General features: G+C 27.5%; 1 protein-coding gene across 1 annotated transcript in view; it reads right to left on the bottom strand.

Annotated features, from left to right (window-relative positions):
• Positions 1-1088: 1088 nt before the first annotated feature.
• LOC111624545 (acetyl-CoA carboxylase-like) overlaps positions 1089-17899 on the bottom strand; it is an 81147-nt gene continuing 64336 nt past the window's right edge. Inside the window, 26 exon segments of the mRNA XM_023367420.1 lie at positions 1089-1587; positions 1652-1785; positions 1853-2023; positions 2086-2353; positions 2430-2607; positions 2674-2809; positions 2892-3085; positions 3167-3287; positions 4808-4951; positions 5027-5137; positions 5221-5318; positions 5398-5518; positions 5589-5726; positions 8819-8950; positions 9024-9164; positions 10992-11351; positions 11608-11676; positions 12196-12285; positions 12369-12453; positions 12612-12967; positions 13224-13292; positions 13812-13901; positions 13985-14062; positions 14298-14435; positions 14519-14560; positions 16699-16755. Of these exon segments, the coding sequence (XP_023223188.1) occupies positions 1401-1587; positions 1652-1785; positions 1853-2023; positions 2086-2353; positions 2430-2607; positions 2674-2809; positions 2892-3085; positions 3167-3287; positions 4808-4951; positions 5027-5137; positions 5221-5318; positions 5398-5518; positions 5589-5726; positions 8819-8950; positions 9024-9164; positions 10992-11351; positions 11608-11676; positions 12196-12285; positions 12369-12453; positions 12612-12967; positions 13224-13292; positions 13812-13901; positions 13985-14062; positions 14298-14435; positions 14519-14560; positions 16699-16755 (3708 nt within the window). The 3' untranslated portion in view covers positions 1089-1400.

Below are 17899 nucleotides of genomic sequence, written 5' to 3'. Positions count from 1 at the left end.
CAAGAGTGCGTATTTGTTTATATTTGTATGCGCGTACGTGGAAAAATGCTCCTATCATGTAATCAATATGACTTCGATCTTTGGTGTTTTGGCTGGTGTGCACGTTCGTGCGCACCGGCCAAAGATCCTCGCGACAAATTGAAATGTATTTCAAAACTGTTTTTGGCATACAATAATATAATTCGATTTTTCCGTTTTTTACATAGAACGGGTTTCTGAACGTAAATATTACACACACATCAATACACAGAGGAGTGCAATAGTAGTATAAAAAACATAAGTAGGTAGGGAAAAATCATATATTTACACACAAATTAAATTCACAAATAATACGAGGTTTAGGTTTTATTCGTTATAAGGTAACCCTACACGTGGACGATCTGTCGAAAGGGGAAGAATATCTCCTGGGGTTCTTTTATGGGAAACTGGCCCGTTTAGGTATCATAATTTCAAATTCCTTACGTGACAAGATAAAAATAATAATAAACACCAAACATACGTATTTCTCAAATTCACAGCAACTGTATAACTTTTGCACCGGTATATAGGGTGTACTTTGTTGTTTGTGCGTGCGTAAATCTATTTAGAAAACTAGCAAATTTAGTAGGCTACTTTTATACATCGCAGTAGCTTTTGTGATTAACTTTTAAACATTAAAATACTTCACTGGCAACTGCTTTGTGTGCATTTTACCCACAATAATAATAAATAACTGCACAATTTATGGTTATTTTTTAAAAAATGTACTGTACTGTACTGTACACTTTCTTCTTACAAATTACCATTCTACCTGTAAAAATTATTTCGAATGCCCCATTTGTTAATGGTCATTAAAAGGAATTTTCGTTTGGTGCCACTCAAGTTTTCTTTTTATTGTTTTTAAAATTTACAAAACCGTGCTCGTTACATATTACAATTTGACAATTTTAATTTCGAGTATTTTTAACGGGCGAAATACGTTTGGAGTATTTAGTACCTGAGTAAACGAGTGTGGAAAATTTGAACTTGAAATATTGCGACGGACGTAAAATCGAGTAAGAACGAGCAGTTTACAGTGTTTGACTCGACGAAAATAAGACCTACGGCAGTTGTTTTAATTGTATATTTATATTATATATTTTAAAAAATAACAATATAAATACTCGGCCAAGGCAAACGGGCGTCCTTCGTCTCTGTACAGGCAGCCGAATACGGGAAAATCGGGAATGTTTAGATGATGCCGCTCCACCTCGATATAACGCTACTTTTGGACCGCGGGCGTGCTACGCCTCCGACCTCTTGGCTCCTCCTTCGACACATCTCAATATTTCTTTTACTAAAAATATATATATATAGGGGGGTCTTCCCGTCCGGCTGCCCAACACGATAAATGCCATTTCGACGGATAGGGTCGACGGACGTTAGGAGGATACTTCGGTGGACGATTCCAAGATGTCGGAGGAGGAGTTGGGAGGCGGCGACTGATCGGAAAGATGCGTTTCCAACGTCTTGACGGTGCTGAGGATGTTGGCTCGCTGCAGCGGACTCATCTGCTGCACGATGTGAACGGCCGAGTCCACCGCCACTTCTGGGTAATCTTGTAACAATCTGAAAGGGGGAATCGGTTAGAGGGGTAAAGGACGGGGTGAGGGGACGGGGAGGAGTTACTTACTTGCGAATGTGAGACAACACGGCGTCTCGTTTCAGGCAGTGGATGTTGTCCTTAACCACGGATCTCTCTCGAGAGCTATCCAGTTGGGAGGTGAACCATTCCACCACGGCCTTGTTGTCGTCCCACAGATATTGCTGTCGGTATAAACGGAAATTAACGGAAGAACTTCCTCCCGCGCCGCTCGAGAGCGGAAAAACTTACATTGACGGCTTCGTGATACTCCAAGAACCACCGACGGAACATGGATTCGATCTCCCCGTCGCTCAAGTTGGGTTTCACTTCCAGGATTTCCGCTTTGATCCGGTCCTGAATCAGCAGGCGGCGGAGTCTCCAATACAAAAGGGTTCGACTTTTGGACCAGGGAAGAACGTCCTGCGAGGGAAGAGGGTGAGCCCGGCACTTTTTCTCGCCAATTCTTTCGATGGTCGGCTTACCTGCATCACTCCCTTCTCCTGCATGTGGGCGGGAGTGTCGTGTAAATCGGCGAACGTCAGAGCCACCTGGTGGTAGATGGGCAGTAACAGCGTTTCCCTTTGTTCAAGTTGCCTCTTCAGCGCTTCCTTCTCGCTCTGGGACACGTCCGATGCTTTTAGCTGCGACAGAATTTCCACGCAGGCGCTGTCGATTCGGTGCATGCTTTTCAACAAGTCCTTCTTACGAAATCTGATTTCTACGGTTCCCTCCGGTTCTAATATTCCTCCCCTGAACGAGAAATCGGTTTCAACCGGCATCCGACCGTTTTTTAAACCCTAACTTATTAAGTAGGAATCGACTCTACCTGCTTTCGGGTGCCGCGTACATTTCCATGTGTTTTTCGTTGATGGTGGCGTCCACCACCACCCACGCTCCTCCCCTCAATTCCGCGTAGGGAGGGATGTAGACGATGATCGGCTGGTTGTATTCCCTCAGTGCATCGACTATATAAGCTCCGAATTTGAGTACTTGGTCGTACATGTCTACGAGAAAAAGACGAATTAGTAATACGAAAAACAATTTAGTAACCAAATTCTTGGAATATTTACCTTTCATTCCTCCCGAGAACCCTCTCCAGTTGGCAAAAATAAAGAGAGGCAGATCTTCCTTGTTGAAATCTAGAATGGCCTGTGCGGTTTTGTAAGCCGAATCGGGGAACCACACCTGTCCTGCCTGAGACACCACCTGCAAAATTTGAATATTTTAAACGTTAGAAAAACAATGGAAAATTCTATTTTTGGGCCGTAATTTTGGGGGCGGAAAGTACCTTGGCTTCGGAATCGAGATTTGCTGGATCGGCCGGGATGTCTATCTCCACGGTTCTCGTCTCCACCGCGATGACGCCCACCGGAATGCCTCCCAGTCTGGCTCTTCCGCAAACCACGGTCTTGGCCCAAGTCTGCATCACTTCCATGAACGAACCGTGGTCGAAGAATCCGTCCTCCCAAAATCCAGAAAGAGCTGCGTGCGCGTGACGTCGTTTATTAATTAAAATAATTTAACGTAGATAATTATTTCGCAAAGAAAAGCATTTTTACTTACTGGGACTCTCTCTTCCCGCCAGTAACCATCTGGGATCGTAAGGAGCGCGAGCTGGCATGTAAATAACGTCTCTGTCGATGGAATCTAATGATTCTATTACGGGTAATTCCGCTCCTCTTTTCTGATTTTTTTAAAAAAATTGTGTTTTTAATAAAGGGAAGAAAACTCTTGTAAAAAATATATATAAAAATTCAATCTTTATTGAATCTAAAAATGATAAGATTCAGATAATTAGATTTTTTATTCTACAGCGACAACCTGTAAGTAAATATACGCTCCATACTTTAGGTCACCGTCTTTTATTGCACGGTGTCCACGTGACACAAATGCCATGTGTACATATTAAAACCTCAAAGCTTTAATTTGGTTGAGCTTGAAATCAACTGGTTCTGTTATCTTCGCCCGTGGAATGTTGACCCGCTCAGTATGCAACCCATCTAAAAGTTCAGTATGCAACCCATCTAAATAAATTCAAAAATTTTTCGAAAATAATTACTTAAAAGTAATTAAGATGTTCTTCCTCCCCATCCCCTTTTATTTCACTGTACTGTATAACATATCAAACTTCCTGATAAACATACAATGAAAGCCTTTACACCTTGTTTTTAACCAGTTTTTATTGGTTTGAAAGTTTTCATGTTTTTACTACGTTTATTAGTAAATTTTTTCTACATTTTAACCAGAATATTTTTATTTTTACAGATAAACTCTCTTATTATTTTTTAACATTTTATTATATTTATTTNAAAAAAAAAAAAAAAAAAAATCAATAGAACAATCCTTCATATTTAAAGTATTAAACAACAATAATATTTTCAGTGAAAATGAATTTATTTTTATTTACAAAACAAAGATATTTAGATATCATAATCAATATAATAAAATTTTTCAATGTGCAATTTCAAATTGAAAAAAGTAAAAGTTAAAATTATACCTGCTGAAACATATCTGGAAAATCATAAACATAGGTTGTTCCATTTGACTGAGCCTGAAATCTCTTCAGTTGTAAATAATCTTTGGTCATGTATGGTGTCGACACAGGTAAATCATGTAGTGGCCCCTGTTTGGGTCCCCAAGATTCAAATTTAATGTGTCCCGTGACTGGATCAGCAACTTCTTTGTACAAATTCATGTCTAAAAAATACCCACTTTCATTTGCCAGGGCAAGTCTTATGGGTATACATTTTCCCGTAGGAGTTAATCTAATAGTCATTTTTATTTCTGCCTGCAATACCCTGAGTTTCCACAATCTTGGTCCATATCTCATAACCATTGCTCTTACATTCTCTGCAATCTGTGAATATTAAATAAATAAATTTTAAGTGACCATTTTATTTATTTAATAACTAGTTTCATGAAATCACAAAAATATATGTATTTTTAATTCATTAGTATTTTCTTATATAGTATTACCAATAAAAATAATAAAATAAAGACTGAAGAAAGGCATAAAGCCCAAAATGCATATCTGTTGTAAATAACAGCAAATAAAAATCTACTTTTGTCATCAAGAGGAGTGTTCCTGTATGATTTGTTCTCAATAGCAACTTTATGCTAACTTCCAAAGAGCATACAATGTTTATTAATAGTGTTTACTTTTAGAATCTTGGCCAGATAAAATAAATATTTTGAAAATAATACCTTTGGGATGTATGACAGCCATTTTAACATGATGTAAGTTCCTTCCAGATCGTCCGGTGCAGTTATGTGAGAAACTCCATTGTGGTGCATTATCTGAATGCCTCCTAACTGATTGTTTGACGTGTACACTTCTCGACCCAATAACTAAAATCGAAAACAGTACAAAATATGTCATTTTTGAAAGAGAGTACTAAATTATTTCAGCAAAATGAAAATTACTTTATTTAAAGCCCCAGCACCAGTCAAGATTATATGTGAATTTTCTACTTGTATGACTCTCTGTCCTAAACGAACTAGATATGCTCCAATACCAATAGCTCTGCATGTGACCTATTCCAAAACAATTTCTAATATTAACAAATTATATAATATATATAGATAGTTTCATGTCAGTTACTGTTCAAGTAATATACCAAGCTTATGGTAACAATCTCTTTATAAGCCTGAGAGCTCTCTCCTGCAATCATTCCAGCATATCGCAAATTTTCGACACCTATTCCTTCCTGTCTTCCTGTGTAATTAATATAATAGATAATTACTTTGTAAAAATTATTGAAATTAAATTCCATAATATAAGTTCAAAGAATTACCTATAATAGTTGTTATTTTATATCTTGTTTCTCCTTCATCTTCTATCAGTTCTGTTTTAACTGCATTTAATGCACTGACTTTTTTGAAGTTTTCAGGAGTGAGGTACAAATATTTATAACCCTAAAATTGTAATAGTATTACTAAAACAATATAACTATGGCATTCTAGTAGCTTTACCGAAAATATTTACTTTATCGGGTACATCTGGATCAACCCAAGCAATCTGAAACAGTGGCTTAATTTCCTCTGCCAATCCTATTCGAGCTCCGCTATTTGCCGAAATGTACAGACGAGGTATTCCTAGAGCCCGAGCTTTCTCTGATGCCCTCTAAACAAACATAAATTATATATTTAAAACTTAATACTATAAATATTTATTATAATGAAAATCATAACGTTTTAGATTTATATGTGAATTAAAAAAAAAAATTAACCAAAATAATTTTAAATAAAATTATTCTAATAAAAATAATGTAAATTTTATTGTAACATATATGTAGAAGAATTATGTTAGCTTATTTATAGGATAAAATTATTGAAGGATGTAGAGCAGTGATTCTCAACTGGTGTTCTGTAAAACACGGGTGTTTGAAAACTTGCCTCCACTGTTCCACAAAAAAAAAAAAAAAAAATTGAAGAAGTTTTTATTGTGAGTTTATTCCAGTGCACTATAACATATTACTTTATTCATAGACAATTCTATTTTTCTAATTCTATACAATAAAGTTTATTAGTTTATTGCTTCATTGTTTTGTGAAAATAGTTAACATGGAATTCTTATCAATTTTTGAATATATTGATACTAATAGATATTAATGCTAATTGCATAATAAGAAGTATGTGAATGGTGTTCTATGGCTCCAGAAAGGTTGAGAACCACTGATGTAGAGTGATAAAATATTCCCAGGAATATTACAAAATCTTTAGCAAAATCTAGATGAAAAAAGACAATATAAAAAACTCATTTAAATTATCAGATGTAGATATTTTACACAAAACTAGTCTGTCTATGGAAAAAATTGACTTGGGTATTAACCAATGAGCATCACTCATTGATCACTTAGTTGTGGCAAGTTACTTCTGGTTTCTTCTTCATTTTTTAAACACATCTCCATCATTATAAACAGTATTATGGAAACTTCATGTTCTGGTACTGGAATATGAGGAAGTTTGCTACTGTAGTAGTTAAACATATAATTCTTTACAATTAATGAAATCTATAAAAAATTAACACAATTAATGGAAAAGTTGTTCTGCCATCTAGTGAGAGAAAATAAAATAAAATTCACATATTGCTGGACATATTAAGTGAAAAGTGCTGACATCATTAGGAAATGTGCTGATTGGTTTAACTCAGTGTTTCTCAACCTCTAACGAATTGTCACTCCCTTCAACATAGTATCGCCCCCTTCACTTCAAAATTCCAATGCCGAGGCCAAGGCTAATGCCAAATTCGAACTGCATTGAATAGACTAGTGACTAGTATAATGTTATTTGTTTAATTATTGTATGATATAACAAATAAAATATCTAATTATTCTTAATATAATGTTTACTATATTAGTATAAATGAAGATATAAAATTTGATATAGAATTTGAAAAAGAGAATAAAATTAATTTTTTAGATATAACAATAAAAAATGAAAATGTGATAAATTTTCGTTTAAAACTTATAAAAAAACCATCCAACGTAAATAAAACAATAAACTACCACTCTTATATACCAGATACTGTAAAAAAGAATACATATATAATGGAGTTAAAAAATATACACACAAGAACTACCAACGAAAAGGACCGAAAAATTGAATTAAATGAATTAGAACAAAAATTCATTCTGAACAATTATCCCAAGAAAACTTTAAAAATTTGGAAAACACAGTATTATAAAAATAGATTTAATATAAAAAATAAAAAAGACAAAACATATATAGCCTTCCCATACATCACTAATATTTATGATAATTGTAATAAAATGCTTAAAAAAGAGAATGTAGTCTTGACCCCAACTTTGACCAACAAAATTTCACATAAAATACACATTAATAAATTAAAAACATATAAAACTAATAGTGACATATTGAAAAAACAGGTGCAGTCTATAAAATCAACTGTAATTGCCAAAATCCAAAAAATTATATAGGTGAAACAGGACATGCTTTAGAAATACAGATCAAAGAACATGAAGCAGCCATTCGATTAAAATATAACAACTCCCCTTGGTATAATCATATTAAAAATAGTAACTGTAATATTGATAGAAATAATATTAAAATCCTACACGAGGAGAAAAATATATATAAAAGAAAATTTAAAGAACATATTGAAATCGTAAGACGTACTAGCAATAATCTTGTAAATATCTCTAATGGAATGCAAATTGAACAGCAATGGTACGAAATTATAGAGGGCGTAACAATAAACCAGTGAATTGTTTGTAAAACCTAAACACCAAATGTTGTAAAAGTTATTGTGTATGGATTACCATTCGTGAATTTATATGACACATAACTAGTGTTCAAAATAATATTTTTCAAGTGATATTGAAGAGAAAACTTGTATGTATATTTTTTGTAAGAAATTTTTTTTTTAGATTTTTTTAAAAAACTTACTTATTACTGGGTTTATGATTGTACTTTTATTTTTAGCAATATTTGCTAAAAATAAAATATTTTACACACAGAACTATTGATTTAATAGAATATTTTCAAAAAATATAAAAGAGGAAATAAACCTGTATGTATATTTTTGTTAAAGAAAATTAAAAAAAATTTTTTTTTAAAAAAGTTTTTATATTAATTATTTGTAAATAAGTTCTATGATTGTATTATTATTATTTATAGCGATATTGTTTAATCATATTACAGTTTACGCCAAGAATGATAATTTCATATGTTAAATACAAGTACCGTATGAATGTAACTCGGGGAAAAAGAAGTGTGTAAAGTTCTTAAAGATACTGGTAATAATGTTTCCATTGTGTCATTTGACATCTCTACTCATTTTAATTTTTAATTTGTATTTTTTTCAACTCAATATCTGTAATTGTAATTCTAAAGCACTGAAGAGGAACTGGAAAATGAAACCAGTTTGAAATGCATATGAATTGAAAATACAATAAAAGAGTTTCTTGACCTGACTTGCTGTAAGATAGTCTACTGAGAGAAATATTTTCGGATTAAAGAGACAACCATTCCCTGAACAAATATACAGCTACAATTAGTAAATTCAACATTTGATTCTTTCCATTCACAGACTATAGTCAGGAATAGAAAAAATAATTAAATATTATTATAGTTGTAAACCAAGAGACAACCTTGATAATAATGGTAATTTTAATATTATCTGTTAATAAATGTATATATTATTGCTATTCTTTAACATTCATTATGATCATTCAGGAACAAATAAGTACTGACCAAAAACAATAAATCCTCCCTAGGTGCAAATGTTCCTATCATATGAGTTATATCGTTACAAATAACAATTACATCTCGCCCTTCAGGATATTCAGGTGTCATCATTGTTATTTTCCATGCGACCATACCAATCTACATATAAAAAAGAAGCAATACATTAAATTATATGACAATGAATAAGTGAATTTTGGATTTTACTACTCACATCATTCTCTCCTGGTATCCTTTTCTGTTCTACAAGTTGACCTTTGCTGTCTAATACTAACTCTACTTGTCGCATCAACTGGGCAGGTATTTCTACTTCTGGTCTGCGCATTGTATATTCTTCCCAAAGACGGTTAAGAGCCTAGATTTGAGTAATACAGATGTTATACAATGTATGCAAAAAAACATTTCTTTATTTGCTATAATATGTATATTTTTATTTTTATTTATAAACATTATAAAATGTATGCCAGTAAAAGAGTGATAAAGATGATGGTCTAAGAAAGCAAAGGAAAAGGAGATTGAGGCACAAGGTGAAGGTAAAAGCAGAAATTTGTTGAAGGAGAAGCAGATAAGCAGTATTAAACAAATCTACCATGTAAGAAAATATTTTACTTTAATTTGATATATAATGTATTTGAATTACATACAGTATATAAAATCATCCCAAGCGTTTCTAGAAAATTCAAGATCAATCATAAGCATGTTCAACATAAAACTAAACAAAGACAAAAGATTAGTTCCTACTAAGAGCAAGATTTCCTGCTAGGTGGGTATGTGATTTATTTATTAGAGTTTATTCATTTACTTTTTGTTTATTAAAATTGTGTGTTATATTTGCAATTTTATTTAGGAAAAACGTTTTCTTTAACTTTACTTAAAACTATTGATATTTTCTATTAAAAAAAAAAAGTGTAATAAATTTCTGAGCAGTATATTACTGAATATATTTTAAAAAGAACTTTCTTATAATGGAAATTTTTAAAGTGTTTTAATTGAAACTGATTGTTTAAAAACTATTAAATAACACTATTAAAATAAAAAGATTTTAGAAGTTTTTATTGAGACTACTTTAATGTTTACGATTTCGATTCTTTGTTTGAAAAATAAACAATTTTCCATTAAATTTATAAAATCAATTAAATAAAATAAAAAAATTAAATAATAATATTCAATGATTATTTGACTCTCAGAAATATTCATTTGTAAAATATGATATTTCAGATTTTTGAGATGTAGAATTGTGTTTATTTTNAAAAAAAAAAAAAAAAAAAAAAAAAAAAAAAAAAAAAAAAAAAAAAAAAAAAAAAAAAAAAAAAAAAAAAAAAAAAAAAAAAAAAAAAAAAAAAAAAAAAAAAAAAAAAAAAAAAAAAAAAAAAAAAAAAAAAAAAAAAAAAAAAAAAAAAAAAAAAAAAAAAAAAAAAAAAAAAAAAAAAAAAAAAAAAAAAAAAAAAAAAAAAAAAAAAAAAAAAAAAAAAAAAAAAAAAAAAAAAAAAAAAAAAAAAAAAAAAAAAAAAAAAAAAAAAAAAAAAAAAAAAAAAAAAAAAAAAAAAAAAAAAAAAAAAAAAAAAAAAAAAAAAAAAAAAAAAAAAAAAAAAAAAAAAAAAAAAAAAAAAAAAAAAAAAAAAAAAAAAAAAAAAAAAAAAAAAAAAAAAAAAAAAAAAAAAAAAAAAAAAAAAAAAAAAAAAAAAAAAAAAAAAAAAAAAAAAAAAAAAAAAAAAAAAAAAAAAAAAAAAAAAAAAAAAAAAAAAAAAAAAAAAAAAAAAAAAAAAAAAAAAAAAAAAAAAAAAAAAAAAAAAAAAAAAAAAAAAAAAAAAAAAAAAAAAAAAAAAAAAAAAAAAAAAAAAAAAAAAAAAAAAAAAAAAAAAAAAAAAAAAAAAAAAAAAAAAAAAAAAAAAAAAAAAAAAAAAAAAAAAAAAAAAAAAAAAAAAAAAAAAAAAAAAAAAAAAAAAAAAAAAAAAAAAAAAAAAAAAAAAAAAAAAAAAAAAAAAAAAAAAAAAAAAAAAAAAAAAAAAAAAAATCAATAGAACAATCCTTCATATTTAAAGTATTAAACAACAATAATATTTTCAGTGAAAATGAATTTATTTTTATTTACAAAACAAAGATATTTAGATATCATAATCAATATAATAAAATTTTTCAATGTGCAATTTCAAATTGAAAAAAGTAAAAGTTAAAATTATACCTGCTGAAACATATCTGGAAAATCATAAACATAGGTTGTTCCATTTGACTGAGCCTGAAATCTCTTCAGTTGTAAATAATCTTTGGTCATGTATGGTGTCGACACAGGTAAATCATGTAGTGGCCCCTGTTTGGGTCCCCAAGATTCAAATTTAATGTGTCCCGTGACTGGATCAGCAACTTCTTTGTACAAATTCATGTCTAAAAAATACCCACTTTCATTTGCCAGGGCAAGTCTTATGGGTATACATTTTCCCGTAGGAGTTAATCTAATAGTCATTTTTATTTCTGCCTGCAATACCCTGAGTTTCCACAATCTTGGTCCATATCTCATAACCATTGCTCTTACATTCTCTGCAATCTGTGAATATTAAATAAATAAATTTTAAGTGACCATTTTATTTATTTAATAACTAGTTTCATGAAATCACAAAAATATATGTATTTTTAATTCATTACTCTTAAATGTTGTTATTTTGCATACAGCAAATGAATTTTATTATTTCATTAATTATAAAAAACAAATAACAATCAATATTTTAAAAAATATTATAGTATATCCTTAATATCAAGTAATTAATCTAAAGGATCTTTACTTAATCTTATTTAAAAATTACCTTGGCAGGATCCATGGTAACTTTTGGTACAAAATTTAAAAATATGTGATTACAATCTGTTCTGAGAGCCTGGAAAAAACAATTGTGAAGTTACATAAAATTTACTCTAATATTTCAATATGATATTTTCATATAAATTTACTGTGTATTATAAAAAAAATGTAATTGTAAACATAATTTTGACTATCAGATAATTTGACTTAAGCTGTTATGAGATTTGTATCTATTACTTTTATTAACAGAATTAGTACAGAATTAAATTTAGTGTAATACAAATTTAAATTAGTGTAAGACAATTAGTAAAAAATTAAATTTTTAAATAGTAATAATTTTTATAACACTACAAAATAAGCAGTTTCATGTAATTATTGGCAATATTTTTGACATTTGTTTATGATTTATCACTAAATTTAATTCTAATCAACAAATCTTAAGACAATTATAAAAAAATAATCTAATGTTAATTCATGAATGAATTCTGTTGAGATAACAACAATTATAAAGATGTTTAAGAAAATTGAAAATCATTAAATTTAATCTTAATAAAAACTTGAATAAATTTTATATAAATTTAAAATAAAAACCTACAAGTGTATGAGTGAAAGCCACTTCTAATTCATCCATAGCTTCTAGCAACAATCTCTCTCCTTCATTTTGTAAATATTCATAAGAAGCTTCCTAAAAATAAAAACATTAATTCATTATTATTTCACTAATATTAGGTGTTATTTATATAAAGTTTACAGTTATGTTTTAATTACCTTTGTGATTAGATCTGAATGCCTAATGATAGATCGAANAAAAACAAAAAAAAAAAAAAAAAAAAAAAAAATCAATAGAACAATCCTTCATATTTAAAGTATTAAACAACAATAATATTTTCAGTGAAAATGAATTTATTTTTATTTACAAAACAAAGATATTTAGATATCATAATCAATATAATAAAATTTTTCAATGTGCAATTTCAAATTGAAAAAAGTAAAAGTTAAAATTATACCTGCTGAAACATATCTGGAAAATCATAAACATAGGTTGTTCCATTTGACTGAGCCTGAAATCTCTTCAGTTGTAAATAATCTTTGGTCATGTATGGTGTCGACACAGGTAAATCATGTAGTGGCCCCTGTTTGGGTCCCCAAGATTCAAATTTAATGTGTCCCGTGACTGGATCAGCAACTTCTTTGTACAAATTCATGTCTAAAAAATACCCACTTTCATTTGCCAGGGCAAGTCTTATGGGTATACATTTTCCCGTAGGAGTTAATCTAATAGTCATTTTTATTTCTGCCTGCAATACCCTGAGTTTCCACAATCTTGGTCCATATCTCATAACCATTGCTCTTACATTCTCTGCAATCTGTGAATATTAAATAAATAAATTTTAAGTGACCATTTTATTTATTTAATAACTAGTTTCATGAAATCACAAAAATATATGTATTTTTAATTCATTACTCTTAAATGTTGTTATTTTGCATACAGCAAATGAATTTTATTATTTCATTAATTATAAAAAACAAATAACAATCAATATTTTAAAAAATATTATAGTATATCCTTAATATCAAGTAATTAATCTAAAGGATCTTTACTTAATCTTATTTAAAAATTACCTTGGCAGGATCCATGGTAACTTTTGGTACAAAATTTAAAAATATGTGATTACAATCTGTTCTGAGAGCCTGGAAAAAACAATTGTGAAGTTACATAAAATTTACTCTAATATTTCAATATGATATTTTCATATAAATTTACTGTGTATTATAAAAAAAATGTAATTGTAAACATAATTTTGACTATCAGATAATTTGACTTAAGCTGTTATGAGATTTGTATCTATTACTTTTATTAACAGAATTAGTACAGAATTAAATTTAGTGTAATACAAATTTAAATTAGTGTAAGACAATTAGTAAAAAATTAAATTTTTAAATAGTAATAATTTTTATAACACTACAAAATAAGCAGTTTCATGTAATTATTGGCAATATTTTTGACATTTGTTTATGATTTATCACTAAATTTAATTCTAATCAACAAATCTTAAGACAATTATAAAAAAATAATCTAATGTTAATTCATGAATGAATTCTGTTGAGATAACAACAATTATAAAGATGTTTAAGAAAATTGAAAATCATTAAATTTAATCTTAATAAAAACTTGAATAAATTTTATATAAATTTAAAATAAAAACCTACAAGTGTATGAGTGAAAGCCACTTCTAATTCATCCATAGCTTCTAGCAACAATCTCTCTCCTTCATTTTGTAAATATTCATAAGAAGCTTCCTAAAAATAAAAACATTAATTCATTATTATTTCACTAATATTAGGTGTTATTTATATAAAGTTTACAGTTATGTTTTAATTACCTTTGTGATTAGATCTGAATGCCTAATGATAGATCGAATAAAAAATCTGAAATCTGTGACTTCTTGTCCTTTAGCAACCTAAACATTAAAAAAAAATATTATAAAAATGTTACGCTTAGTGATTCATTTATTTCCTATTAGTTATTTAAAAATCTTTTCCAGCAAACTTTATTGAAATATTTCAAAATAGTTTTTATTTTAATTTATTGTAAGGTATTTTTACAACTAAAAATTATCTATTCATTACCCAAAATTAATACTTATTCAAGTAAAGTAATTGAAATAAATAATAAAATCAAAATTACACAATTACCTTTGCTCTACCTAAATATAAATGCATTTTTTGATTTGCCGTAGGTATAGCTTCCAGATTATAATTACGAAGTCTGTTTATCTCCAACTGAAAAGCGAGAGCTGGCTCCAGATGACGATATATAGTATCTTCTTGAAACTGGAAAGATTTGCAAAGTATTATTAAAAGTATTAATAAATTACATTTATACTTAATTATTATAAATCACACATTATACTTACATCATTTCTAGCTCTGAAAGTGAAATACTTTGGAAAATGATGCTGTAATAAAAGAAAATGACATTTATATATATAATATAAATAACAACCCAATTTATTTGTATTGTCAGATGATTCACCAGATTATCAATTGAATTATTTTATGGCTACTAAATGAATTAAATTCAAATCAATTTGGCTAAAAGTAGACAATTACACTATCATGTCATGTTAAATTTAATAATTATAAACTAATTAATTTTAATTTAAATATTTCTGGAGGAAAAGAACTGGCCCAGTGTGAGACTTGACATGTAACTCTTGCTTAATGTGCAGATGCATTGCCAGTTATGTATCTGCATGGTAAGCATTTACTAGCGATGGGGTAATTAATTTAAATCAGAAAAATTGGACATTTTCCAAGTATCAGAATTGAGAAAATCTCGTCATGATTTCAGATTTTTAAAACGATTCTTCCAGATTTTATAATAAAATTATTTGTTTGTATACTCCAGCCTCCTCCTCTTTTTTTAGTTTGTCTTTATCATTTCTCAGTAAGTTGTAAATATTACTTTTATAAATTTTCCTCAAGTTTTTGTAAGTTGCCAGCTCATTTATTCCTCCCAGCTATTTGTTGTATGTAAATTAATTGTTTCTTTTGATTTAAATTTATTTTAATTTTTTAGTAATTTCATTCATTTTTGTTTCATAAATTTGTCTGCTTTTTAAAAATTTTAATTATAAGCAAGTTAACATTGATTGAACTATCAGGCTATCAAGTTTCAAATCAAGTCTGATGGTTGGCAAAACAGTTTAAAATGTAAACAAAATTATATTTGAATTGAAACAATATTATATAAAACTGTTTTTAATATTTAGTATGTTTACTTATAATGATAAAACGATCTTCTCATTATAATTATAAAAGTTTTTATAATGATTCACAGATGTGCTGTTATACATTAAATTTTCAAATGAGATTTGCACAATTCTGAATAAAAATACTTGTTTATGCTATTTAATCCTGTTTTGAGTTTTAAAAATTGATTTTTCAAGACAAGTCAGTCTAGATATTTGTGACTCAAGTGAATGAACTCAAAAATTAATTAACTCGTAACAACAATATTTATTCAGCTCATTTGCCAAATCTCATTTAGTATTCAATATGATGGAGTTAAATCATTTACAAGACATGCCAAGTATGAGAAGCATGAAAAAAAATATATCTTTTCATTTATCTTCCCCTCCCTGTGGTCATCATGTTGGCTAATGAAGCAGTTTTCAAAGATGGCAACCTGACATGACACAATAGAATAGTTCTTCAAGTATAAGTGATTAGTTGTAATTTCTTTCAGAGTAGTGTTGCAATATTAGCTTTATCCAAAATAAGATTACAAATTTATTTTGTAGTACACAATAAAAACATGCATATCCACTTATAAACAGAGAATTTTCATGTTTCATTCGAAAGATTTATTCTGATTTCCCAATTGTTTTCCATTCATCAGCTTAATGTTTATTAATTAATGAATGTACCTTGCTTGTAGTGTAAATCGTTAATGTTTCTAAACTAAAATAAACTTTAGAAAGTATTGTATTCAAAAGAATCAGAATGAGGAATCTTATCAGAATCAGGAAAAATTTTGGTATCATCCCATCACTAGCATTTACATAAATTGCAAATTTACTTATCTTATGATACTATTAGAAATTAATGAAAAAAGTATTTCATTGAAGCACTATGGCTAAACAATTCAGTAATAGTCTGCTGTAGATATTAAAAGAAATAACTGAATAAGTTTCCATGATAAAACAGAATTAACGGTTTTAATTTTTTGTTTCTGAAGAATAACATTCAAATCCTTCTAATACTTCTTTAAATAAGAATATTCTAAGTAAACAATCATATAGAATTCATTTAGTTTCAAATAAGTAAAAATTATTATATGGTAAGAAATACAAAAATTGTTCACACATATACAATTTTCTCATTAAATAAGAAGTGAGAAAATAATCTTAACTATTATCTTAGTTAAATAACTTTTCTCTTATTTCTGAATTTTGAATGCAATTCTTACTCTATAATATCACAATAAAAAAAATTGATCTTGAAATTTATATTTCACAGACTTCTATATTCCTAAAATTTGAAATTTTAACATTACTATTCACACTTCAAAAAAAATTAAATATGTACTTACACGATGTAATACAAGAAAAGTTATTCTTCTGACCATCTTTTTCTTCAATGTTTCTTTCTATAAATAACAAATATTAAAAAAAGTTATTTGTAGTCTCTCTCACGGCCNTTTTAAAAAATTCTTAAGATTATAAGAGTCTACTTAAATTAACAAACAACAAGCTGTTTAAAATTAATTTTAATGTTTGTTCAGAAATATTAAATTTAATATGATAAAACAGAATTAGTATACTAAAAATTATCATGTTAAAGAAATAATATAAAAAAATAGAAAAAACGTTCATGTATTATATAAATGTGTTTTCTGTTCATTTGCATAAAATATTCAGAATTAGTTTTATAAAAAATCATTTCCATTGAAGACACAAGAAATTTTTTAATTTTTGATTTGATTTAAATCAAATTTAATCAGTTGTTTTTAAAAAATATTAATTTTGTATAGAATATATCTATGCAATATGCTTTATAAAAATTTTAATCTAAAATTGCTACTTGTAGAAAAAGAATAAGAGATTTCCTTACATAAAAAAAAGATAAATGCAATATAATTTTTAAAATATGTTGAAAAAGTATTAAAATATAATTATTGTAAATATACAGAGTAATAGATAACTAATGTATTCATGCATTAAAAGTAAAAAACCAAAAATATTAGTTATGAATATTTTTGACTGTAATAACACTTATGAATTAGGATTCAACTAATGTTAAGAGATTCATTAACTATATATTAACTGGACATATTCATTCATTCTTTTTTTTATTCTGTATCTTCTTTATAACATAAATGTAATAATAAAGTAAAATTTCAGTTCTGTATAGAAAGTTCCAAGTTGAAAGAAGAATGAATAGATTTTATAATTTTATAATATATAAATCAGTTATAAGAATGTTTTGTTTATCTTTAAACAATGAATTATTTATTTATTTATTTACTACAAATTTTTTAAAACTTGTTACAATATTCATATTATCAAAACACAAGTAGTATTATTTAGAAATTGCATATCCCTGAAATATTATAAAATAAAATTCACAATTAACACAACAAAATGGATCATGAGAACATAAAAACTGCTCTCTGAAGATGAATATATCTAGACTTATTATTATTATTGAAAATCCATTAATTAACTATTAAATTTTAATTTTATTATTAGATAAAGAATAGGAAATGAAAGTTCTAAATATTTATTTATTCT

Source organism: Centruroides sculpturatus, unplaced genomic scaffold (genome assembly GCF_000671375.1).
Source record: "Centruroides sculpturatus isolate CEXI.00-Female unplaced genomic scaffold, Cexi_2.0 scaffold360, whole genome shotgun sequence".
In the NCBI taxonomy this organism is placed as follows: domain Eukaryota; kingdom Metazoa; phylum Arthropoda; class Arachnida; order Scorpiones; family Buthidae; genus Centruroides; species Centruroides sculpturatus.
This window is presented reverse-complemented; position numbering and strand designations above follow the sequence as displayed.